General features: G+C 44.1%; 1 protein-coding gene across 1 annotated transcript in view; it reads left to right on the top strand.

Moving 5' to 3' along the window:
• Positions 1–26,239, top strand: part of LOC138489671 (pinopsin-like) — an 86,534-nt gene that overhangs the window by 49,572 nt on the left and 10,723 nt on the right. Inside the window, exons 2-3 of the mRNA XM_069617328.1 lie at positions 5,923–6,105; positions 7,528–7,673. Coding sequence (XP_069473429.1) covers positions 5,923–6,105; positions 7,528–7,673 — 329 coding nt within the window. The remainder of the gene's footprint in view (positions 1–5,922; positions 6,106–7,527; positions 7,674–26,239) is intronic.

The raw sequence follows: 26,239 nt of genomic DNA, 5'->3' as shown, positions 1-26,239 counted from the left end.
CGAAATAATATGTTTGTAAGAGTTAAATACACTGCATGTGTTTTTGTAAAATGTGTGCGAGATGCACTTTGCAACTGATTGTCTGTTTTCCCTACTCAATGGATGCCACACCCGCTTCCTCAAAGTGCTCCGAGGTGTATTGTATCTGGATTTAAACAAAGAGACCATATGCTGCATTTTGGGCACAAAGTAGTAGGGCAACATTGTTTTTCAATATGTTCTGCCATACCACCTTATGTGATCAGCCTATGTTATATGGTATATCATTATATAAATGGGAGACAGAACTAAATGTACAGGTGCTGGTCACGAAAGAATAAGACCTAAAGATAGGACCTAACGCATATAAAAAATTACCAAACACATTTTAATAATAATCAAATAACAAGTTAAAACATGATTAAATTCAGAGGTCCACAAAAATAACGATACTTTACAAAAGGAACATAGGAATAAGTAATAAGCAGACAGTTGCTAGCTAAAACAAATACAAAAGAAAACACTATACACTTCAGACTACCTATTGTGTATCAGAATCCATTTGGATTATTATGCCATTTTATCACAACTCTGTTTTTAATCCAGAGGGATGTCTCGACATGTTTCTGTTCACAAACACAAGTCACGAACATTCATCAGCAGAAAACGATTTTGACGAAAAACCTAGTCCTTATAGAGTCACAGACTTGATATGAGTCAATTTCATAGCACCTGTAGGTTTAAAAATACATAAAAACAAAGTTAAGCTGATGAATAGCTAGTTTGAATTGTAGAGTTTGAAAATGAACTAGAGAACCAAAAAACAGGTAAATTACCTTTTGGTATGCTCGTGGGGGCTCACAACTTCAAAAAAGATCAGTTGGACGTAGGAAGGAGAATCAGTCCTACAAAATATTAAATATAGGAAAAGCCACTCAGTCAGCTAATACTAAAAAAGCAATCTCATAGCTCACAACACAGGAACTGAACGCAAAAAAACCTGGTTAAAGTTTAACACTTAAGTATGTCAATAGAGAACACAGACCTGCCGGAGAAATTAGGAGATAGGTCATGTTGGACTAGGATCCGAATCAGGTATCCAGAGTCCTCCAGGGGTGCGGCGCTAAACAAGTGAGGAGTCAGCCTTACAGCAAATCGAATGGATTCCTAAAAACAAATGGTGAGTAGGGGTCAGTGGCAAAATACCACAGACGGAACCACACCTAATTAGTGAACAGGTGAAGAATAGAAGCCTAGAAAGTGAGAGCCATAAAACACTGAGTTGAGAGGTAGTGTGCGGTCGCTGGCCCGAATATATCAGTGGGTTTCCGGACACTTCAAGAAATGGAAAGCTCTGGTGAAACGTGCAGCTAGAGATAGTAGAACAAATCTGAAAATCTGAACATAAGCAGCAAAAAACGACCAATACAGCGTGCATTAGAACACCCGTGTTGCCAAAGTGTAATTACAACCAATCATAATAGTTTAGGTAAACCAATATGAAGCAGACGGAATATACCAATGTTGCAGAAATACCCATGTTACCAAAGTGTAATACAACCAATCATGGTAGCTAAGGTAAACCAGTATGAGGCAGACGGATTATGCCAAAGTGGCAGATTAAATAATATATATATCTAAGAAAATGCACCAAGAACATACCTCTAATGGAACACTTCCATGGCACAGAAAGGGCTAAACCACCACACGGACTACGGTGAGATGTCCACAATGCGGTACCCTCTGTGCGTTCCCGTTAAGCAAAAAATGCAAAAACTAGATTCGGCAGCTACAGAGAAATATGGGAAGGAGTAGGTCAGTAATATCAATAACGTTCGTGCCTAAGTGGCTGGAAAACTATGTATCTTTATCAGAGCTGTTGCGTTTTAAGCGTAGAAATTGGCCAAAGGGCAAGTTTTCATGCACATGCTTCACATGATTGCTGGAATAGTCAAGTAATGAGTTCTTGTCAGTGGGTTTATTTGCAGTAACAAGTGACAGCAAACCTGGGTCAGGCGGACCAGTCCGGGAAAAGTGCAGTGTCATGCGAAGGTAAGCGGCGTCTGTGGGAAGAGAGTCACAATAGAAGGAGCAACGGATGCGTTGGCATGGAAACGGCTAAGTCCATTTGCTATGTCTAGTTGTCCGTCGGCTCCTCGCCTGTAGAGCTGGATGTGAGGCGACAGGTGGCGGCCATATTGGAACAACCAGGCGCACTCGGGTAGATAAGGGAGGCACCCTGGTAGTGAAGTCGGGGAGACAGTGAAGGAACCCTAACTAAAGCAGTGTGGCGGCAAGGAAGATTTGCCGAGATAGAAGGAAACAATTCCACCCAGTGCTAGTAAAATCCAGAGCACGGATGAATAAGGGGCAGAGAGCTACTAATACATATAGGACAAAAAGTGCGCTTGAGCGGCACGAATGGGCATGCACTAGTAACATGCTATAACACTCCAGCTACCTAAATTTTCATTTAAACAGGCCAATCTATGCCAAAGCTAGTCCCCACGGGAACCACAGAACCACAGAAATAAGTAACTAGTCCGGACCGGGTAAACAGAATTATCCAAGTTACCTCCAAACGCCAGGAAAGAAAGGTAGCAGACGTGTCAGTGTCCAAACTCGTTACAGACAAGAGGTGGAAAAAAGTACCAAAGTGGGACCTAGTATAGGAGAGGAAAAAAAGTTAGAAGAGCCCACAATACTAGGATCAGCCTAGCGGGACAGGAACCAAAACTCTGGGAGGGGAAGTAATTACCCCAAATGGATTATGGCTGGATTTTATGCCATTCAACGGACTCGTTCAAGCCTGTGACATCACTACCCAGCATATAAATCAATCTTTGTTCACATTTAAACAGTTCTTTTTCAAGTGAAGAGGAATTGCCCCCTTTCAGAGCCACAAGGACAGTCCACGTAAAAACCTCGTAACTATGTTTAACAGCACAAAAGTGTTTCACCAATGGTGCATTCTCAGTTTTGTTTTTTAAGCAACTACGGTGTTCCATTATACGCGTTTTAACTTACCGGATGGTCTTTCCCACATAAAGTAAACCACATTTGCAAGTAATCAAATAAACCACAAACTCGGTGTTACAATTAGTTAGACTTTTCTGGATGCAGGGTTTGGAGCCCCCTATATCAATTTCTTTACTCCTAGTGGTAAGTTTGCGGACTCCACAAGAGCCACACGGGTAGTGTAGTGACCCGTGGCTTCAGGCAGGCCTCACAAGGTGGTTAGTTTGGGGTCAGGAGCAATGATGCATTTCAATTTGCTGTTACTCACTCTATTCCCTACTGTAGTGCTTTTTTTATAAGTGAAAATAGGTAGCGGGAGAGGGGGAGAAGATGTGCTGAATATTTTCCAATGCTTTTTAATAATGTTCGTAATCTTAAGGCTCTGGTCCGTGAATGTGCTTACACAGACTATACGTTCTTCTTTTTCCTTTGCCAGTTTGGGTTCCAAAAGTGCATCTCTGTTATTATTAAAAGCCCGTTTGGCGGCTTTCTTAACTAGCTGTTTTGGATAGCCTCTTTGTCTTAAGTTTTTACTTAGATCACCAGCCTCTTTTTCATATGCATCTTTATCAGAGCTGTTGCGTTTTAAGCGTAGAAATTGGCCAAAGGGCAAGTTTTCATGCAAATGCTTCACATGATTGCTGGAATAGTCAAGTAATGAGTTCTTGTCAGTGGGTTTATGGTAGGGTTTGACTTTTAATAAACCATTATGAAAGTAGATTGTAATATCCAGAAAATTAGTCAATAGTTCGCTGGCTGTCATAGTAAATTGAAGATGGGGGTTTAGACTATTCAGCCATGTAAATAAATTGTCGGCTGAGGTCCGGGTGCCCTCCCAGACCACTAGAATGTCATCTATAAAGCGGTTCCACTTTTTGATGTTCCTAGTGAAAGGGTTGTTGATGCTATATATATGTGTTTTTTCAAAAGTTTCTACGTATAAATTGGCCACACTAGGGGCCATCATGGCGCCCATGGCGGTCCCCTCGATCTGTTGGAAAAAGTTCCCATTGAATTCAAAATAGTTCTGTTTGAGGGCCACCTCCATACACCAAATAATGAAGGAAGTCGGGACGGGATCTTGATCTACACGTGTAAGTAGTATCTCTTCAATCGTGTCTAGCGAGGCCTGTTGCAGTATATTAGTATAGAGGGAGATGATGTTGAATACTAAAAGTAACGAGTTGGCAGGATCGAATTCCAGGTTCTCAAAGATGTTGATAACGTCCCTGGAATCTTCGAGGTACGATTGCATTTTCTGTACATAAATTTGCAGGTAGTGATCAGCAAACATTGATAATGGTTCAAGTATAGAGTTAATACCAGCTACTATTGGTCGTCCGGGTGGGTTAATAAGGGTCTTATGTACTTTGGGCAAAGTGTAGAAAGTAGGAATGCTGGGGTTTCTATTATTCAGAAAATCTGCTTCTTGTTTCGAAATCCACTTTCTATCTTTGGCTTTGGAGATTTTCTCTGAAATTAGCTGTTGTAGTTCTTTAGTCGGGTCCTCTTGGAGTTGGCGGTAGTAATGGGTATTACTGAGTTGTTTCTCACACTCATTGATGTAATCGGTACGGTTCATGATAACAATCCCTCCACCTTTATCAGCTTTCTTAATGATGATTGTGGGGTTTGTAGAAAGTGAATTCAGTGCTTGTTCCTCTTTGGTAAGGTTTTGAAAAGGTCGACGTTGATTGGCCTCACTAGCTGCAATGTCAGCACTGACTTTTTTCTCAAAAATAAGGGATTCGGGGGATTAACTGTGTGTGGGTGGACAAAAGGTGGAAGGATTCCGTAGGCCAGTACAATTGGTGGATCCAAAGCCCGGTGACTCTGTCTCAAGTGCAAAGAATTCCCTCAAGTGAATTTTACACATTAGTTAATTAAACTCAATACGAAATTCAAATGGGTCGTGTTTTTTGGTAATTACATATCCCAGTCCTTTATTAAGATTTTTTTGTTCTGCATCTTTCAGAGTATAGTTGAATAGGTTAATCAGAAGCGATTCCCGCTCCGAGACTGCTTTGCCCCTTCGTCCCAGTAGTTTCGATTCTGGGCCTGGTATAAAAAACAGCCTTGGTTACCTCTCCTCCCTCCATTGCTTTGGCGTCTCATAGGTTGTCCTCAGCCTCTATTATTGCCCGGTTTATTGCCCGGTTTATCATGCCATTTTATGTCATGCTATGCTCTTCTATATTGTGCTGTGTTAAATTATGTTTCTGGGTTATTACAACCAATGATGTTTACGATTTTCAAGGACTCTTGGTGCTTATGGAGCTACAAAAAATGGCTTGGGATTGGTTATGATTTGAAGATAGTAGAGGTAGGGGGATGAGAACATGGTGCTGTGGTGTTGATGCATGCAGCTCAGAAGCACCCGTGCTCTGTGGGCGGGTTAAGCTTCTGGTGAGACCTGGCTGGAAGGTATGTTTGCTATGAAGTGTGAGTTTGTGTGGTGGCCCAGTTGGGTTTATGTATGCATTTCATGTGCTTTGAGATTGTGGCCAGAGTGTTTAGCATGGAGTGTTTTAGTGTTGTGGTTGTGTGGCGGTATGTGGCGTAGGTTGCGGTGGGAGGCTATAAGGTCAATTGGTAGATGCTTCAGCGGCCTTCTGTCGATCTAACCGGGCAGTTCACAATAAACGGCTTTGAGATAGTCAGTTGCAGAATGGTAAAAACTAGAAAAATGTCATTATGCAGCTGGAATTTTTCGATTTCGGAGTTCTAGGTGGAATATTACTCATAGGTTTTATTGTGCAGTTTCTGCTGTAATGTTAAATTTGTTGAAAATGATCTACTTGGCAATGTACCGTTGCTAGCCAGCCAATATTTTCACTGGTACAACCGCTGGCTTTTATTCCTCTCCATCCGCCTCTCGTTCTGTACATGTACCTTAATGGTTGTACAAATATTCTCTCTCCACAGGCATCGTAGGTCTTTGGTCCCTGGCCATCTTGGCCTTCGAAAGGTACATTGTGATCTGCAAGCCGATGGGGGACTTTCGCTTCCAGCAGAAGCATGCTGTGATGGGCTGTGCATTCACGTGGCTGTGGTCTCTCCTCTGGACGGCACCACCGCTCTTCGGCTGGAGCAGCTACGTGCCCGAAGGTATCTCCTCCATTATACCTCTTAATGTGTCGGTTGTGCGAACAGAGCCCATAACCGCACAACCAAATTGCTATCCATGGCAGCAACAAAACCAAGAATGGCCATAACATATGGACAGAAAGCTGGACAAGGAGGGAAAATAATGCACTGATCATTGAAGTACTTACAGGTGGGCACTCTGAGCTAGAGATTCATAAATTAAGAAAGTGAAATAATTCACTTTTGTTGCTACACATGGTTATGCCAATGCTGCGTAACTAGATTGGTTTGAGCAGCCAGTAGATTCTTGGAGTGGCAATGTCACCTGCTCTTTTATCGGCCACATCTCACTGGCTCTTCATTGCAGCTATTTCACGACATGTTGTTTGAGTTGAACAGTTCCCACTTCCATCAAAGTTCTGATTAGTTTACACCCCCTCCTCAGATCGCTGTACGTCACAGTGTCAATTGCCTTCGGTGCTTTTGAGATTGTGCTTTTTTTTTGGCTTTTTTTCCCCATTTTACCTCCCTTTATGCCACTCTACGTATTCTTCTTCAATACTGAAATGTGTCTTGGAAGTGTAGTCAACCGGGCTTCAGAACTTTCTTGGGATAATGTCTGAGCACGCTCACATTTGCAACGACATACGGTAGAACTTGTTTCGATTCACAACCACGATAGTGCCCCACTGCCGCACTTTGATCGCATATAATATTGCCTACTAAATGGGGTGGGGGAGTACTCACATGGAGGATCCTTGTGCTAATAGGGGAGCGGCCCTTTGCTTCCTGGATTCTATCTTCTTTAACTACCTATGTTGGGAGTCATTGGGCCTCATTCTGAGATTGAAAGTAGTCATGGCGCTATTTGCGCCATGACTGCCTCCAATAACGGTACCGGCACTGGTATGGATCAATGGGGACTTACCGGTGTAGTCCGATCTTTGCAGGACCGGTAAATCCCCATTGAAAAAGCCATTCCCCATTCCCATTTGAGCCCCCATAGGGCTCAATGGGAATGGGGAAGGCGCTAATAACGGTACCGCACATTGCGGTACCGTTATTAGCTCTGAAGTCCCTTAACGGGTCCCGTCCATAACGCTTGGTCAGACCGGGCGTTAAAGGAGGGACCCGCTAAGGGACCTCGTAGTAGGGCGGTAAGGGATTACCGGCACCGGTCTCCTTACCGGTGCCCGGTATCCCTTACCGCCCTACTCGGAATGAGGCCCATTGTATTTACACTGAGTTATATAACTTTGTATTTGAGCACTGATGAACCTAGATATTTGCAACCCTTTTGTCCTGTTTTGGCTGCCGCAAAGGCAGCTCAGCTATGGCAACCAACACTAGGGAGAGTCTGATGTTAAAAGATGTAAGGCAAATGTGGATTCAATGTCGCCCTGGCCACATGTGCCAACCATTAACACTGTCTTTTCACCACAGGTCTGAGAACTTCCTGCGGCCCGAACTGGTACACGGGGGGCAGCAACAATAATAGCTATATCATGGTCTTGTTCATCACCTGCTTCATTATGCCACTTAGTACCATCGTCTTCTCCTATGCAAGCCTGCTAATGGCGCTACGAGCAGTAAGTAAAAGACCATGGATTTCAGCTTTTCTTTATTGATTAGCATATGTTGGTGTTTAATATACATGTTGACCTGCAGCCACTACAGAATGCTTTGTTGAGCCCACGTTTTATATGCAATGTTTTTGCCATTTGAGAATGCATTTGTCGCGCACACCCTTTTTTTTTTAGGCCAGTATAGACTTAATTTCTGCAGCCTAAACGCACCAGAGCTATCATGAGCACCAAACATATTGCACAAGTAGAACCGATGCAATCCAGCATAGTTACCGCTGGTCACAGAAAACCCCAGTGGCCTTCTGTTTTAGTTTTTGAGACACCCCTCGCCCAAAGCTCTAGCTAAGAGGAAGCACTCATGACTTTCCATCCTAACTGTTAATACCCCCATTTTCTACTGGAACCAATATGACATGCTAGCCATCAGCTCAGGCTAGGAGACACTCATAGTAGTGCCTCGTTACTTACATGAAGCGCTAATCCTTTTGGAGTGGCTGCAGAGGAAATACCAACCTTTTTGTCTAGCTCACCCAGCGTACTTAACCTTCTGACTTGTATTATAGGAGACATTAGAAAAGCTGCTCTTTTTTAAAAATAAAATATCTCCAGGCTTTCGCTCCACCTCAAGTGAAGCGCAACCAATCTTCAGGCTTTGCTGGCAGGAAGCACTTCAAGCATATCGCCCACCTAGTAGGAGGAAGCATTTCCAGTCTTGTGCTGAAGCTCCCATGATGCACATCCAAATGTGGATTAGAGCTTGTCTACGTGGATTAGAGCTTGTCTACTGGGTTAGAGCTTGTCTACGTGGATTAGAGCTTGTCTACTGGGTTAGAGCTTGTCTACGTGGATTAGAGCTTGTCTACTGGGTAAGAGCTTGTCTACTGGATTAGAGCTTGTCGAGGTGGATTAGAGCTTGTCTACATGGATTACAATTTGTCTACGTGGATTAGAGTTTGTCTACGTGGATTAGAGCTTGTCTACGTGGATTAGAGCTTTTCTACGTGGGTTAGAGCTTGTCTAGGTGGATTAGAGTTTGTCTAGGTGGATTAGAGCTTGTCTACTGGGTTAGAGCTTGTCTACTGGATTAGAGCTTGTCTATTGGGTTAGAGCTTGTCTACGTGGATTAGAGCTTGTCTACTAGGTTAGAGCTTGTCTACGTGGATTAGAGCTTGTCTACGTGGATTAGAGTTTGTCTACTGGGTTAGAGCTTGTCTACTGGATTAGAGCTTGTCGAGGTGGATTAGAGCTTGTCTACATGGATTACAGTTTGTCTAGGTGGATTAGAGCTTGTCTAGGTGGATTAGAGCTTGTCTACGTGGATTAGAGCTTGTCTACTGGATTAGAGCTTGTCTACTGGGTTAGAGCTTGTCTACGTGGATTAGAGCTTGTCTAAGGTGATACTAAACGAGGGGAAGACAGATGCCTAGTGGGAAGCAGACCGCGCGGTTAGATGCCAGGAAATTATGGCGCTGCCAATTAGGTAGAGGCAGCAGATGGGCTACTAAGGACCACTAGGGAGTCACCCTGAGTGAAAGCGTCTGTGGCATTCCAGTTGCATTACTTGGAATCTTCGGATCAAAGAATCCACGTAAGGCAGATGAGGAGGTCTGCCAGAAAGAGGGGGGTGGCGTAGTGGGGGCTTCAGTGAACATACAATAAAATGTTTTGTAACCGCTCAGCCTCCTTGGATGTTTTTTGCTACTTTCCTATTGGTGAGGTACAGAGTTCGAACCCATCGCCAGGAGGACCTGTGCAGGGTTCAAATAGGGAGCAAACAGAACTACACTTACTGCAAGGCGCAGGGGAGCGACACGCTCAGCGCATGCATTGTGTCCACTGTATTGTGATCGGAAAACAAAGGTGAGCCAGCATCAAGAGGCGCAGAGGGGTAGAAGCTCTCGGGTTCAGTAAAGGCACAAGTGGCAATCCAGCACAAGCGTTGTGCTCCTGTAGCTCAATGCCAGCCTACGTGCTCTCATGCACATGTCCAGCAAAGTTTCTAGGAAACTCGAGATGCAATGCCAACCAAAGGCACAACTGACAACAAACACGGCTCTCAATACACTCATAAGGAAATAAGATACAAGCATTGAGGGACTGCACCCTCAAAAGGCCAGCACCTGCACAGAAAAAAAGAAGGGACATGCATAAAAATGTGTGCACACGAACATTAAGGGAAAGGAAAAAAATATATATAGCACGACAATAGAATGATATGACACTCCACCCAGAATTGGAAGGAGAGTGAGGTGCAAAGAAGAGTGCAATAAATCTGCATAAAGTGTCACCACAAACTTAACACAACCTGTTACCGGGACAGTGACCCTACAGCACAACCAGGCTTTTAGCCAAACATCCACTTCGCCACAGGGCAACCACAAATCAGTGACAGCACCACTCTATGGAGCCCAATGACCACATAACCCTACTAATGCTGCGTAGGTGCACATGAGCACGCTATTTGCTGTTACTTTTGCTAATTAGTGTGTTCTGGCTCTCATTTGCGCACTCACACCGTGCTTTTTTGTGCGCCCAGACATAATTTCTGTGTTCCACTCTACGTTTTCGACAGTGGTAAAGCTTGTCTATTGGTGCTATTAGACATGTCAGCAGCTTTTGATCTGCTAGACATGAGCTCCTCCTCCATATTCTGAGGAATATAGGACTGTGCAGCCAGGAAGCTATCGACTGGATACAGTCCTTTCTCCTGCACCAGAATTCTAGGATTTGCTGGGGCGACCCTCCTCCCCTCCGGCCCCTGTCACCTGTGGTGACCCACAGTTAGCCTGTTTCTCCCTCTTGCTGTTCAACTTGTGCACCAGACCTCTGTGTAACCTCCTGGAGGAGAATGGTGTCTTTTTTACCAATTACACGGATGACACCCAGCTAGACCTGCAACTCTCTGGGAGTTATGAGCTCGATCATACAAACTTGGAAAATACCTATTTCCAGATTGAAACCTGGATGAACTTGAACTGGATGTTTCTAAACAGAAATAAGACCGAACTGTTGATTTTTGGGTCACCTTAGGCTAGGCTTAAACTCAAACCCAGATACCTGTCTTTTTCAATCCAAGACTGGGACATCTTGGTATTTGAGAAGGTAAAATCATTAGGCGTTCACCTCGATTCTTCACTTAGTTCTGAAACCCACGTCCATCAGGTGGTTAAGAACTGCACCTATTACCTCCGACTGTTGAAAAATATCCGTCCCTTCCTTTCTGAGCTCAGCTGTCCATTAGTAGCGCATGTCATAATACTACAGAGGATCGATTACTGTGATGCTTCACTGATATGAGCTAACAAGAAATGTCTACAAAAAATGCAAATCACAGAATAATGCTGTTCCTGTTATCAAAACGAAATCACAATGGGTACAAATCCCCAGAAGTCAACAAGACCCACACTGGCTCCCGGTACCTGCAAGGGTGCACTTCAAGTCACTCTGTGGTCATCCATAGACGTCTACACGGGACGCTGCCAGTCTACCTGAAAAACATGGTCAGTCCTTACGAGCCTAGATGAACTCTTCGCTCATCTACTCTAGCATTGATTGCCAACCCAACCTTCGAGCGGGCTAACAAACTGGGAAAATCTTTCCCAGTCCTTTCAGACAAACTTTGGAACTCTCTACCCCAGGCCATGAGACAAGAACAAAACACACCACCATTCTGACGAGAGCTCAAAACCTTTCTTTTTAAGTAATGCTATCTGTGACCTGATTTAACTCTCCTGATCGCTGTCCCGTCTTTTTATATATTGTTGTGTTGATCTTGCCTGGCGCCCAGATGCCTGTGGGCTTACGGTGCCACATATACAAATAAATAAATAAGAATAATAATGCAGTTTACCGCTAGTGGCCAAAGGCACTGCTTTGAGGAAGACAAAACCATGCAGAGTGTTCCACCACCAAAGATATTCCTGGCATCACCAGGAATGCCACCAGCAGAATGGAAACGATGAAAGAAAGGATTTGAGCATTACGTGCAGGCTGCATGTGGAAAGAAGTATTGAGTGGAGAGGAATACATGTTTATTAATACATTATCTTGGGAGAGCAGCACAAGATATGTTTGAGAAGCTACCCCCACGCATGACAGCAGAGAGGCAAGTACTAAGTGAATGTGAGAAATGCCTTAAAACGATACACAACCATTCACAAACCACACTTAGAATTATCCTATAGAGGAATCTGTTTGGCAAAAGAACACAAGAAGAAGGCAAAGCAGTAGAGGACTATGTAACTACCTTAAAGGTCTTGGCGTCACATGCAATGTCAGAGCACAGACAGATAAAAGAAAAGGTTCTGGGACCAGTTCATGCTAGAGTGCAGAGATAGCAAGGTATGAGAAGAATAATGTTCAAAGAGTGAGCTGAGCCAAAATACAGTACTTTGGGTAGCAAACGAGAGCAAACACATCAATAAGCTTGCAAAGGTTCATGGAAAAAAACAGAATAAGCAACAACACCAGCCACCAGCGCACACAAATAACACAGAAGTCCACCAAATAGAGGCAAAACAATAAACCAGAGATGTCTGAGCCAAGACAAACTGCTGAGAATAGATCATACGGAAAGAAGGAAGTGCTCCAGGTGTGTTTATCCACATGGCATAGCCAGCGGAGAGCAATATCCAGCAATACGAATGGCTTGTCATTGATGCAAAACAAAGGACTACATAGCCACATTCTATACATCCAGCAACACCAACACAGTGGAAGAATTGTATGAAGACCTTAATTCTCCATTGAAGACAGGGAAGAAGGGGGCTAAAGGTCCCAAGGTCTGGATTCATGTGTAATGAACAATGGTAAAAATCATGATAAATTCAGGGGCCAAGTACACACTTCTTGCCAAGGCGATCTGTGATAAGACAAATAGTGAGGTTGCACTGATCAATCTGTGCTGACATTAATCCTGTTGTCTACTGAAATAAGCCGATAGAACCTGTGAGTTGGTTCAATGCAGAACTAGGCTTGAAAGGCCACTCTGCAGATGCAAAAGTGTACCTCATGTGCAAAGGAAGAACACCGCTCCTAAGTGTCCGCGCACCAACAGAAACTGAACATTAAATTAGATTCCAGTTTGGTGGAAGTAATCATTTTGTTACATGACTAATATGTGAATGGAGTATTCAGAGAGAGCCCCTGATGCCTCTAGGGCTACAGAGTACAAGACATCCAAATCACAATTCTTCAAAGAAATCAAGATAGAATTGCAAGGGAGGGAACAGAAATGTGTGATAGAAAGAATTGAAGAAGCGGAATTGGTATCGCCTTTGGTGGTCATATTCAAACACAAAGGCACATAAAGTCTTGTATAGACTTGAAATCACACAACAAGAATGCTGTGCTGGACCCAACACAAGTGAGTTGTTGGCCACAATAGGAGATGCAAGACCATTTTCCACTCTAGATCTCAGGTCGAGGTTTCATCAAATTTGACTGCACCCTTATTCCATGCAACTGACGTCCTTTTAAGACTGAAAGTCTTGTTCCAGGGCATCCACGTGCCCTTTAAGCTAGTCTAACTGGTTCTGTTTTTCAGAGGATAATGTACCCGTTGTGCACATAGAGAAAGAAGTGACAGTCTTTCAAGATGGTGTACCTGTGTTTGGAAAAGACCAAAAGATCCATGATGTAAGTCTTGAAAGAGAATTGTGTATCTTAATCATGTATTGAGTATAATTTAGCCAATTATATTTTCTACATTAATATAAATTAGAACATTAATAGCAAACATAAATTACTCAAATATTCAATTACTCACATTATGTCAAGTAAAGATTTGATAGTAATCCATACTCTGGTGAAATGGCAAATCAACCAAGTCACATTGCCACTAAAAAGTCGTCCCCAGGTAGTCTCTCAGATATCATTAAACTTGAAGAATGAGCACCCACAAGCAGACATAGCTTTCTTTCATATTACAATGAGGATGTTACAATCTTAATTGATTATCCCCACAAAGTCTGCAATATTGTGCATCTCGACTTATCCCCTCTGCAGCTCCCACCACTTCCATCTTAACAGCGTTACATTTAATTGAAAAACATGTTTTTACAATCCAATTAGATGGAAATTCCTTAAGATATGTAGGGGACTCGGATACCGACATTTTATTTAGCTATGCATTTTCCAGCCAAATTAGTTTGTGCTTGCCCAGCGTCCCTAGCATACAACAACCTTTTTGTAATTGCTTTAAAAAGTGTGAAGACAAGGTTGGTGGGGTTGATGTCAACGCTTTCTCACTCTCTGCATCCTTCATCCATGAACATCCCAAGCAATGTAAATCGCAAGCTTCTCAAAGCATGATTATAAGAGACGGCAATATGCTTCTTCAGAGAACTGAGTCTAGTGTTATTTAACCTCCAGCATAAGAGAAGCTGACACATTTCAAGCAGTGTGTTTATGTCAATAAATTCAAATTCCATCTGTAGATGTTCAATCGCTATCCTACTTAGACCCCCAACAAGAGTTCTAAGACAATACTCGTCCAGCCTCCATATTTCTCTGCTATACTTTATCCCCGATATTTCTGCCACATACCAAATGACCGATAGAATGTTAACTTTATAGACATCAATAATAGTCTTTAAAAAGTAGTCACTATGTTTCCTGGCAAAAGGCATTATTCCACCCAGATGTTGCCATATTTTAATTTTAGTTTTCTCCATCTGTGGCTTCAAATTGAGCTTATTATCGATAGTAATACAGCGATAGACATATTGAGTTACAAACTCCAGAGTCTGGGTTCCCAACTTACAGCTATGTTTGTAGTTCTTCTTCTGGCCATGTTGAAATACTATGATCTTGGTTTTGTTTGTGTTGATGGACAAACCATTTTAGTAGGGTATGATTGCAGGGTGTTTATTGGGTTTTGTGAGCCATTTGGGGTGCAGTCAAGCAATACCAAATCATCAGCGCATCAGAGCCAATGGACACAGGTCATGCCTAATCTGGGAGGAAAGGTCTTGTTGGTGTCTAGCTCATTACATGAGCTCTATATATGTGTTCTGGGACTCAGTCAGTTCCCCCTTTTGCCGTAATCTAATTCTAATTCTGGTGTCGGAGTAAAGAGCAATTATCATCTTGAATAGGATTCCCCATGAGGATAACTTCTGTGAAAGTGTTGTTCGCTGAATTGTATCAAATGCTTAACTGTAGTCTACATAAGCTAAATAGATGGCCTGTTGTATAATGTTCCATGAATATTCTCATGATGTCTCAACCCACTGGTCCAGGCCCTGCAACATTACTGTGCATTGCTGGCAGCAGAAACCTCAGAAATGGCCACTGGAAAGCATGCTGCTCGCTAAAAATCACCCAAAATTGCACAGTAAAAATCTGAAAAATAGGCCGCCATCCACTTTTGCCTATGTCAGTGGTAACACAGGAGACCATTGCCAAAACCCACCATTGGGCAACCCACAAAGTAGCCTGAAATCACTTGAAAAAGCAATGCTGATTGCCAAAAAGAAACACAGAGCTGTTTGGAAATCCTTATCTTGATTGTCAAAAATGTGCAAAATCATGGCTCACAAATCACCTAAAAGATCCAACCTCCTTGTTGGGTGTTCCACATTATTCTACTGCAAGAATCCACATAAATACAAAATCAGCAAAAATCATATGTTATCAGAACAAAATTCTCTGTTAAAGATTGCTTGCTGAAAGAAATCTGTCAAAAATGGGTGTAGTACCGTTACTCACCTCTATCAGAAGCCGGCGATTTAAAACCTATTATGTGCAAAGTGGACATTGAACTCAAACTATGCCAAAGAAGAGAGTTCAATCAAAATGCCATATAAGAGTACCACACATTGATTTTCATGTTGAAAACGGACTGGAAGTAAAGATGGGTTTGCTTATTTTAAATTTATAAATGTATTTTCTTTCACAAGGAACTATGTTACAATTGACCAGAAGTTAACCTGATTCAGTTAAAACTTCCAGGAGGCCTTCTTCCCCTGGGAAACTCACACCTTGTTCATTCCCACCAAAAGGAGGATATCGCATTGGCGTGTTAATCAGGAGAGGAGGAGATTTCCTCTGCTGCCAGGAGAAAGAAACAATGGGTTCCTTGGGCTGAAGAGGAATGCTAATTCGGGTGTGACTGACAACAAACTGCTCTGGCAGGAAGGCAGGCCATGTGACCCTCTGACTCAGCCCAGCTCTGGAGGCAGGCCAGAATGAAATTGTTGATTTGACATTGGATTAAATGTATGTTTAGAAAAATGCTTATAGCAAAGTGTACTGAACTGACAAAAATATGAAACTTAGAGATTGTTAAAATGGAAAATTCACTCACAGTTTAAGACTAAGCTGGAATCTGTACTATGTTCTGAGACTGAACCCTGGAAATTATTCATATTGTAGCCATGGTGTTTATTACAGGAATGTGCCCAAAGGGGATGTGCATGCATGTATAAAAATTGGTGCAGAACTAACATTGAGGAACCCACCAAAAGCGTGAAAAAGTTGTCATTTATGAACCATAGCTCGCAGGAAGATGGGAGTTGAACAGAAATGTACCTTAGGCAATCTGTCATGTAATTATGTATTATGAACAACTTGTGTATCTTGGAAAAATATTTTTGGGGGAAAATAGATTTCCTAAGAAAAAGCAAAGGGGAGGGATTTCCTTTGGGCCATAAACACTGTGTCACTCTGACACATATGACACACTGCTCCTGTCTCAAATCAGGAGAGGGGAAATTCTCTGACCTATCAGATCCTTAGAGGGTTGGGCATAGTAGAATCAGCCTCCTCACCCACTTTGGAAATACATAAATAGGGACTGCTGAGGACAGGCAGGGGCACACTTTTTCCACTCCTCAACTGATTTCTTGGCGGAGCACCCTGCAGGAAGATCCAGGCTCCAGACATAGATCCAGAGACCAGACTCTAGAACCAAACTCTAGAACTTTGAAGCAGAGAAGCCTAACCCAAGAGGCTGAACCCTTTTTCAGCAGGCCTCAGAATCTTTTTCAACCTGATTCTAACCCCTAAACTTCCACAGGGCCTAACTAAATCCAACAGCCTGGCTGAGCTGTTTTTCTGTTCTAGCTAAGAACCCCATGCTAGAACCAAGATCTAGACCCGCAGAGCAGAGCTGTAACCCAGAACCTGTCAGATCCAGTCCAAGAGGCTGCGCCGACCAGAGTGCCTTGCTGAGAGCAGAGTCCAGGTGCCCTGAATTCTGTCCGGTGGCGAGAGAATCCTAGCCAAACCCTTGACCAGATCTTTGACGGGCCCACTCCATTCTAAAGCCATAAGAGTGAGTATTTAGTCTAGAACTGTCTATAGTCATCTCTTAGTTTAAAGTAATCCTATTGAATCCATTTCAACCTATCCAGAACTGCATTATAGAATCTTGTGTCCATCCTGAATTCTTCTCATTATATTGTGTATGATAACTGTGATGGGGGGCGTGGCTTGGGCAGCCATGGAGTAGGATGCGCTTTCCGTGCAGCTCCGGAGGATCCGACAGATGATCCGTGAAAACTACCTTTAAAAACGCGCCGCTGGTTCCAGAATTGATCACACATGCATGGGAACGTGTGTTCTGCTCCCTGTATAAAGACTGAGAGAATCGTAAGTGGGATTCTGGAGGAATTGCTCGGCGAACGACGGCGGCTGTTCGGTCCATTGTCACACAAGATGGCCGACAACAAAGGAAACGAAACTAGAGCACCCGAAGAGGATGAATAGAGGCGGCGGCCACGGGGAAAGAATGACGATGGCGAAGTGGAGACGGAGCGAAACCCCTGTGGCGGTGAGCCTTGGGTCGCGAAGGCTTGGGTGCTGACCCGGACGGCAGGAGCCCGAGGGCAGTGGAGGTGTGAAAAGATAGGCCGAACCACGACAGGCACGAGAAGCGCTCGCTCGGCATTGATGAGCAACAAGCTGCGGCAAGAGGTGGCGGATGGCACGACTGCTTGAAGATCACCACAACAGCCGATAAGAGAGGAAAAGATGGTCGGGGAGACACACAGATGCTGAATCGCGATAGAGAGGCCCAACAAAGGCCAGAAAATGTCGGCGCGAGGGGCCGTGGGCAAGAATAAGAACAAACAACCCACAATGGATATTTTTGACAAAACACAACAGTCTCCTGCGGCCATCGCAGCCAAAGGCCCGATGGCACCAGCTGAGGGCACCACAGCGGCTGATAATCATCAGATTTTAGAGGCCATTACGGAGCTGAAAGACTCTTGGGGGGTTGCGATGTTGGACCTGCGCACTTCCCTGGAGGCTAACATTGAAGCAGTGGGCATTGAAGTCTCCCTGCTGAGACAAGATGTCAGGGGGCTGGCGGAACGTACAAGCAGCCTGGAAGGTGCGATGAAAACTAACACGGACACCAGCACCAACAATGCAAAGGAGATCCATGTCCTTAAGCAAAGGGGCTAACTTGGAGTCTCGTGCAGAAGAAGCGGAAGGGAGAGCGAGGAGAAACAATATCCGCGTGGTGGGTTTGCCGGAGGGTGAAGAGGGCCAGGACCCGACTAACTACATCGAGTACTTACTCCTACAAGGAATTGGGACTGGCCCACTCTCGCAGTGATTTGCAGTGGAGCGCGCACACAGAGCCCTTGTGAGGAAGCTGAGACCAGGGGCCCTTCCACGAGCGATAATCACCAAAATATTGAACTACAAAGACTGCGAGAAAATACTGGAGTACTTCCGAAAAGGCGGGACAATCGAAAAGGCCTCGAGCACCATCACGGCGTACCCGGATTATACTATGTTGGTCCAGAGGCAACGGTACAGCTATGTAACCATCAAAAAGAGGCTGCGGGCGGCTGGGATAAAATATATGCTTCTGTACCCTGCTAAATTGAAGGTGGTGCAAAAGAGCAAAATGTATTTGTTTGACACTCCGGAGGAAGCAACGACATGGCTGGATCTGCAGGGCTGCCCGGAACAAGACACGGAAGAGACCCAAGATGGACACGATAAGTGACTGGTATACGGTATGCATACTGTTAAGGCGGCGTGTGAACATCCCAGGGGCGCCTAGGCGAAGGCTAAGAACAATGGGCGCGGCTGTAGGAGGCTGATATTCGATAAAATACCGCTGATTGTAATGGACTTGATGGACTGGAATATAGTGGCGGGTACATATATTTAAATTGTATAGCAATGTGTAGTTATCCGATGTGCTATGGGAGCGGCAGGGCGAAAGCACCCTACCCCCCGAATTATAGTTGTAGTTATAGTAGGCTGGCCACTAGGGCGGCCTCACCCTGCGGAGCTTCAAGTACAGGCGAGAGCTAGAAAGAGCTAGATGCGGGGGAGCCTGAGATCCAGGGATGTTGCTGGGCAACAGTTGGGGGGTGTGATGTTGGGGAAGGGACGGGAGGTGGGAGGGAGGGGGAGCAGTAAGTTTGGTGTGTTTTTGGTTAAAGGGAATTTAGAATGGGATGCGAGCCTATACAGATTGGATTGGAATTCAAAGTCAAACTGCACCTGGGGGAGAGGGAATGGGACTACAACAGGCCATGGAGGACCTAAAATACTTACATGGAATGTGCGTGGGCTTAATAGCTACTTAAAAAGGAACAAGTTTATGTTGTACCTGCGCAGGCAGAAAATAGATATTGCATTGCTGCAGGAAACCCACCTTACATGAGAGAGGATGGACATGATCACGGGAAAGTGGAAGGGGCTGTTGGTTGGCTCATCATACTCTGCCTACGCAAGAGGAGTACTTATATGGGTGGCACCACATGTCCCGTTTCAGCGATTGCAAGTGGTGGCTGAGACAGACGGGAGGATGGTTATGCTGAGGGGACTGGTGGAGAACAGGGAGATAAGTATTGTTAACACGTATGCCCCGAACCAGAACACATCGGCGTACATTAGGACATTGAGTGCGAACCTGAGCACATGTGTGGGAAGCGCAGTGATCTGGTGAGAGGACTTCAACTGCGTATTGAACCCGAGGGTGGACAGATCGGATGGGAAATTGGATAGACCGGTCCCTGCAGCCAGGGCGCTACAGACATTGCTGGATGACTTTGGGTTGGAAGATGCATGGAGAGTGTGGCACCCACAGGAAAGGCAATATTCACATTATTCTGCCCCACAGCAGTTATCAACGAGGCTGGATTATGTCTTCGCATCACCTGAAATGATAGTGGAGATTGCACACATAGAGTATAGGGCCAGGGTCCTCTCGGACCACTCGCCCGTGGTTCTTGCGTGGCAATACTGCCCCCCGAGAGCGAGGATCCCAACATGGCACCTACGAGTGGAGGCGTTGCGGGACCCCTTCTTTAGAGAGGATTTGAGGGAGGAGATCGTAAATTATTTTGAAACGAATACTGGGAGCGCGGACTCTGCGGGAACACAATGGGAGGCCTTCAAAGTTGTCATGAGGGGTGCGGCCATAGCGAAATCCAAGGGCCTACAAGGTGGGGTTTCGGCTGAACTGCTGGAGACGGAAGTAAAATTAGAAGAGGCCTTAAAGGCTGGAGACGATACAGCGGAGAAGCTAGAATTGATACTTAGGCCACAGCAAAAATGTGCGGAATATTGGGAGAGATTGTATAACCTTAATTATAAAAAATACATAGAGAGACAGCATGCAGGAGGTGATAAACCGGGGAGACATTTGGCGTGGTTATATAAGAGTGAGACCCCCAGAAACACAATCAGAGCTATAGAGAGAGAAGACGGTAGCGTAGAGGACACCCAGGAGGGAGTTAATCAAGCGTTTGTTGATTAATATAAAGTATTATACAGAGAAATGGGGAAAGTAGCCGTGCTATGATGGAAGAACCTAATAAACCTGGGCGCAGCTGTGGTTCCTTTAGACCCGTGTCAATGCTGAATCAAGACGGCAAGATATTAACTGCTGTCCTAGCGAATAGACTGAAGAGGGTCATTAGCAAATTAATACATCCGGATCAAACGGGCTATGTCCCCCATAGAAACATCACCAATAATCATAGGCGACTCCAGAGAATCATTGAGTTTGGCAGAGAAAGTGATGAGGAAATGGCAATCGTGTCCTTGGATGCGATCAAGGCCTTCGACTCCGTCAAGTGGCCATGGCTGCTTGTGGCCCTGAAGCACTACGGGTTAGGGTCTGGATATGTAAGGTGGGCAAAAATGTTATATAGCGAACCGCTGGCTAGAGTTAAGACAGGATCTGTGATATCAGAGAGGTGGCAGCTCAGCAGGGGTACTAGACAGGGATGCCCGTGGTCTCCTATGCTCTACATACTGGCCCTGGAACCTCGGCAATATATCTGAGGCAGCAAAATGACACCATAGACATTGAGGTGAAAGGGGAGCGGCATTTGATCTCCCTATATGCAGATGACATGCTGCTGTACGTGCGATTCCCAGAAGAAAACCTCCAGTACATTCTGGAAGTGCTCGGGAGATACGCTGTGCTGTCCGGCATAGCGGTGAACCCCCAGAAGTCTAGCTTGTTCCCATTGGGGGGGTACATAGGGATTCCAGCGGAGAGGTTACCAGTATTGCAGGTACCGTGGGTGGTTAGTACATTTCGGTACCTGGGGATAGACATATATCACACCGTGGAGGAAGAGCATAGGTGTAATACAGAAGTAGTCATCAAGAAAATTGAGAAGTGCATGCAGTTTTGGGCAAAGCTGCCTTTGGCGATGATGGGGCGGGGAGCAATGCTAAAGATGGTGGTCCTGCCGAGGCTCCTACACTACTTCGGGAACATATCGTACCTGATTCCTAAGAAGTTCTTCACCAAACTGAATAGCATGTGTAGGGACTTTTTGTGGCATGGCACGCGAAACAGAGTGGCGTTATGGAAGCTTCAGAACTTCCATGACAAAGGAGGAATAAAGTTGCCCAACTATGAGGCGTACTATGTGGCAAGCCAGTTGCAGTATGTTTCCAAATGGCTCTCTGATGAAGAGACCTCTGAACTTAGGCTGTTATGGCGTGATTGTGCACCTTTTTATTTGAAAGAGATGATGTGGGTACCCAGGGCAGAAATGGTGGGGCGCCCTAAAATTATGCTACTGGGGTGGAGGGAGTGGCGCAGGGCATGCCAAATGATGGAGGATCCGTCCCCATGCTCACCGCAGATACCATCGGTTGTATTGACGGGGGCAGATGCTCAGCTGCGAATGATACTCCGGACCCACTAGGAACCGGGCTGGGGTGGCAACTATGGGTGATATTTGGCAGGAGGGCTCAAGTATTACTTTTGAGGGGCTGCGGGAAGAAACTGGGTTGCACGAAGGCCAGTACATCACGTATCATAGAGTGGTACAGAGGATTAAGAGAATATGGCCTGAAACTGTGTTGGAGGAAGAATTAGACGCCACCATAGACGTGATATATGACATAGCTGAGGGGGGCCACGAGATTTCCAGACTGTATGAGATGTTGATGTCTAAAGTAGGGAAGGAGGTCACGCAGTTGAGACTAGACTGGGAAAAGGAGGTTGGGGCCCCAATGGGAGATGGGATGTGGGAATGGGTGCAAGGGTATCATAAGAAGGTGTCTAGAAACGCAAGGCTGAAACAGATACAGCTGTACATAACACACAGGGCCTATATGATGCCCTGGAGGATATCGAGGTTTGAAAATGCAGGACGGCAAGCATGCCCCAAGTGTGATGAGGAGAAGGCGGGCATGGTGCATATGTTCTTGTCATGCCCGATCATAGAGAGATTCTGGAGGGGAGTGAAAGAGAAACTGGAAGAAAGAGGGGTCAAGATAGTAGTGGATACGGTGTGGGCCTGTCTGCTGGGGGGGTTCCCCAGACCACAGAAGCTCAGGCATGTAAGTAAGCTGAGGGACCTTGCTTATGTGCTCGCAAAAAGAAGGATTGCCATGGGATGGAAGTAATGCCATGTGCCAAAGATAGAGGTGTGGTGGAAAGACTTGCAAAAATGGGCAGAAGCCGAAACCATGGCATGACAAGAAGGGTGTAGCACTGGGGGGGAGGAGGAGAATGAGTCTCTGATGGCCTGGAAATCACTGATAGCCGAACTGTTTGGGTCATTAGCTGACCCGGCTGAGCCTGTAGAGGAGGAGACCGAACCACAGGATGCGGAAACTGAAGATTCAATGCAATAGACTCGCAAGGGGGGTGGGTTAGAGGGAGTAGTGGTTTGAAATTAAGAAAAGTGTAATGAAACTGTTGGAACATGCACTGTTTGTTTGGTTTATATTGTTTGATTGTTTGTAAAATTCAATAAAATCTTTAAAAAAAAAGAACTGTAACGATAATCATCTATGCGCTGATATTTTGAAGAAAGTCAAGTGTCTTGGCGCACAACGATCAGAGTGGAAGGCGCCCTGGTCTGGTGGTTGCCCCGTTGGGTATCTTGTACTTTCCGTCCATCTTGGTTCTGAAATCTTTAAAGCGCATCTTTCATGTTTGAAATCTTGACTCTGTTTCTGAAAAATCTACCTTCACAAAAACCTCTGTAACTTTTGAACCGCACGTCCTAGAAACGTATTTCCGTAATTTCCATTTTCAATCTGCTAATCATTCTACAATCATTGCCCATGTTGACCTGAACCAATCCAAAGCCACTCTCACTAGTGCTGAATCTCCTTTAGAGAATTAAAATCATTTTTAGCGTTTTTCCCATTCAATTCAAACCACATTTAAAAGCATTTTGACCTGTTTAAAATCAGCCCTTTTTCTCTCTGCTTGCTGGGGGGAAGTGGGATTGAACTGCATTGTTGATTGTATTAGTGATACCTGTGTGCCTTCATTCCATATCTTCATATTGCATAGTGGGGGGAGTGAGTAACAACAGGGGGAAATAGTGATTACATTGTCTTTGGTTGAATTCATACCAAGTTTTATTTCTCTGTTGCATTCTTTCATATCATTGCATTTCCTTGAACCACACAAAATTATTCTCTGTTACATTCTTCTTCTTATTTCTACTCATAATTGATTAAAGAGATTGTTGATATTGTAATATTACCCATTACTGATCATTGTTCATATTTATAAGTGTGATCTTCAGATATTATTCATATTCATAAAAGTATAATCTATATATTGTTCAATTCTTCAAATAAATCTTTTAATTTGCAAAACAAACCTATTTCTTGGTTCAGTGAGATCAGGGGAATTCAAAGAGAGGGGCGTTATATAAGGGTACATCATCCAGAATTAAACGAACTTTGACATAAAAATATATAAATAAGGGTTCCCATTGGGCATCCCATACTAGGCATTGACTTAGTTGGAGTGCCAGATTGAAATCACTTACAGTACAGGGTTCAGGTGTCGTTGGGGGAGGGATGTGAGGAGGCAACAGGGAGAGGTTCCCTATTGCCTCCCCACAATCAAGATGGAACCACCCGAGGAAGGGCCTCGGGTGGCTGGAAAGATTGGGCGGTACACAGTAAATTCTTGCCCGCTCTTCCATCCATCTGATTGGCTGAGCGCCCGTCCCTGTGTGAGAATAGTAATTTTCTCCCAAAATTGTAAATTATAATGCCAACTTGAATCCAGTAATTTAACATCAATTGTGATGCTGGTAACTCTACCTATAGTCTCACAGATGTGCTGGACCCAGCCCTCTTTGGAAGTACCTACAATTGGAATGGTAGAAACCTCAGGTGGCTTGACCAATTGCCAAAACGTCTGGACATTTTTGTTTCTGATAGCCTGCACAAGTGATTGCCATTGTGTTATTATACTCTTTTTGTGTTGTCCTCGTAGCCATTTGTGATAGTATGCATTTGTTGCTCTTATTCCTCAAGTATATTCTAAAGGAGTAAATTCAGTTTGGACAAGTTGTCTTAAGTCTCTTCTCAATTATCTGTTTGTGTCTCTTATTTCACAATTCAAACAATGTTTGTTGAAATTTGCACTTGAAGTATGTCTTGTCTTTCCCATTCCTGTTCTTGTTATCCATAATATTAACAATTATGGCAATTATTTCAATATATTCCTGCAAATGAGCTTCAGATGATGTAGCTAATGCTCTTTTTGTGAAGAAGTCATATTCTTCACCTATTGCATATAGCGATTTGCTCTTGAGTACATCAAGGTGCCTTTTTTCAGTAGTGTTTAATGCTGTATTCACCTTATGCATGTTATGTGGCGTCCATCTGACCCTATTTGTTTATGTTTCATTAAGGCCAGCATGGTCTAAGGTAATTATATGCATTCCTAACCAAATATATGCCAGTATTGAAAAATGATCACTTCCATTGCGTACTAATATTTTCATATCAATGTCAAATTAAAATAGGAAGGAGACACAGATACAATCCATAGTAGTAGCACTACAAGCAACTGCTCTAGTACAATTGCCCACTAGATCGCTTTGATAGTGATCATTTAACATGCAAATGCCATAAGAACTCAATAAAGTGGCCCAATCAACTCCCTGTGCGTCATATGCGGTTTGCCAAAGTGGCCATTTTGTAGGGCAAGTGAGGATGGGAATTTAGCAGTAAAATCTCCATTTATAATTAGCAAATGAGTGTGTGTGTGTGTGTGTGTATTCCTCTAACAAGTCCTTTATTGAGTAGTCAAGGTGTAGTTAATAGAACATCCCGGGGATCATACATATTTCTGATTCAGATCGGGCTATTAACTGATCCTCTGTCAAGGCTATCACCCCAGCTTAATCTACCGACCAATCAATATTTACAAGGAACCTTTAAATCTAGGGAGTGAGTTCTTCACACTTATTAATAATCCTCCCATGGGAAATCCTTTATTAGCTTTTCAGCTGGCTTCTGTATAGTGGTTCTCCCATCTATATCTACGTTATACACTATACAAGGTTCCTGCAAAAAAATGGTGTTAAATGTATTGGTCACTGTAATTAGGCCTCCTTCTCCAAAAAGATGGTAGTAACCACGAGTGTTCGAAGATATGAAGTTGATAGGAATGTTAGGATAACTTCACATCTTCTGCACAAATAAAGGAAGGCCGTCAGTGCCAACTGTCATCCTCTCTGTCACATTCTTCCCCTAAACTATTTGCTAATGGTACCCTCCTATCACCCTCAGTGTTTTTCATAATAGTCACACAAGTTCTGTAGTTTCCACAGGGCCACTCTGTTCCTGGAGTTGCCCCATATGAAGCTCCTGCACATACCATGAAGTCTCTTGAAAAAACTTCTGGGAATCAAATACGGGACATTTACAAATAAATGTAAGAATCTGGGCAAAACCACCATTTTGAGCAAACCTGCTCTCCCCATCATAGATAGGGGTAATCTAGACCAGAACACCATACTATTCTTAACTCCCTTGATCGCTTTCTCTGTATTATGTTCGTTCTCTGTTTCCGTCCTGTGATAAATGTTTACTCCCAGATACCTAAATGTCTCAGGTTGCCAGGGTATTTGCAGGATAGGCAGCCTCTCCAATGGGACACTCCTATACCTACCCAAGGGGAACAAAATAGACTTCCCGGGGTTCACCGATATGCCCGAGAGGGTAGCATAACACTCCATCACCTCCAGTACATATTGCAGGTTTTCCTCCGGGTAGCGCAAATAGAGGAGCATGTCATCTGCATACAGCGATATCAGGTGCATTCCACTTATCGTACGAATCCCCACCTCCCCGTATTGTTG

The sequence above is a fragment of the Ambystoma mexicanum genome, chromosome 9 (genome assembly GCF_040938575.1).
Source record: "Ambystoma mexicanum isolate Mex_15411 chromosome 9, UKY_AmexF1_1, whole genome shotgun sequence".
NCBI lineage: Eukaryota > Metazoa > Chordata > Amphibia > Caudata > Ambystomatidae > Ambystoma > Ambystoma mexicanum.
Note: the sequence above shows the minus strand (reverse complement) of the source record. Positions and strands in the feature narration are given on the sequence as shown.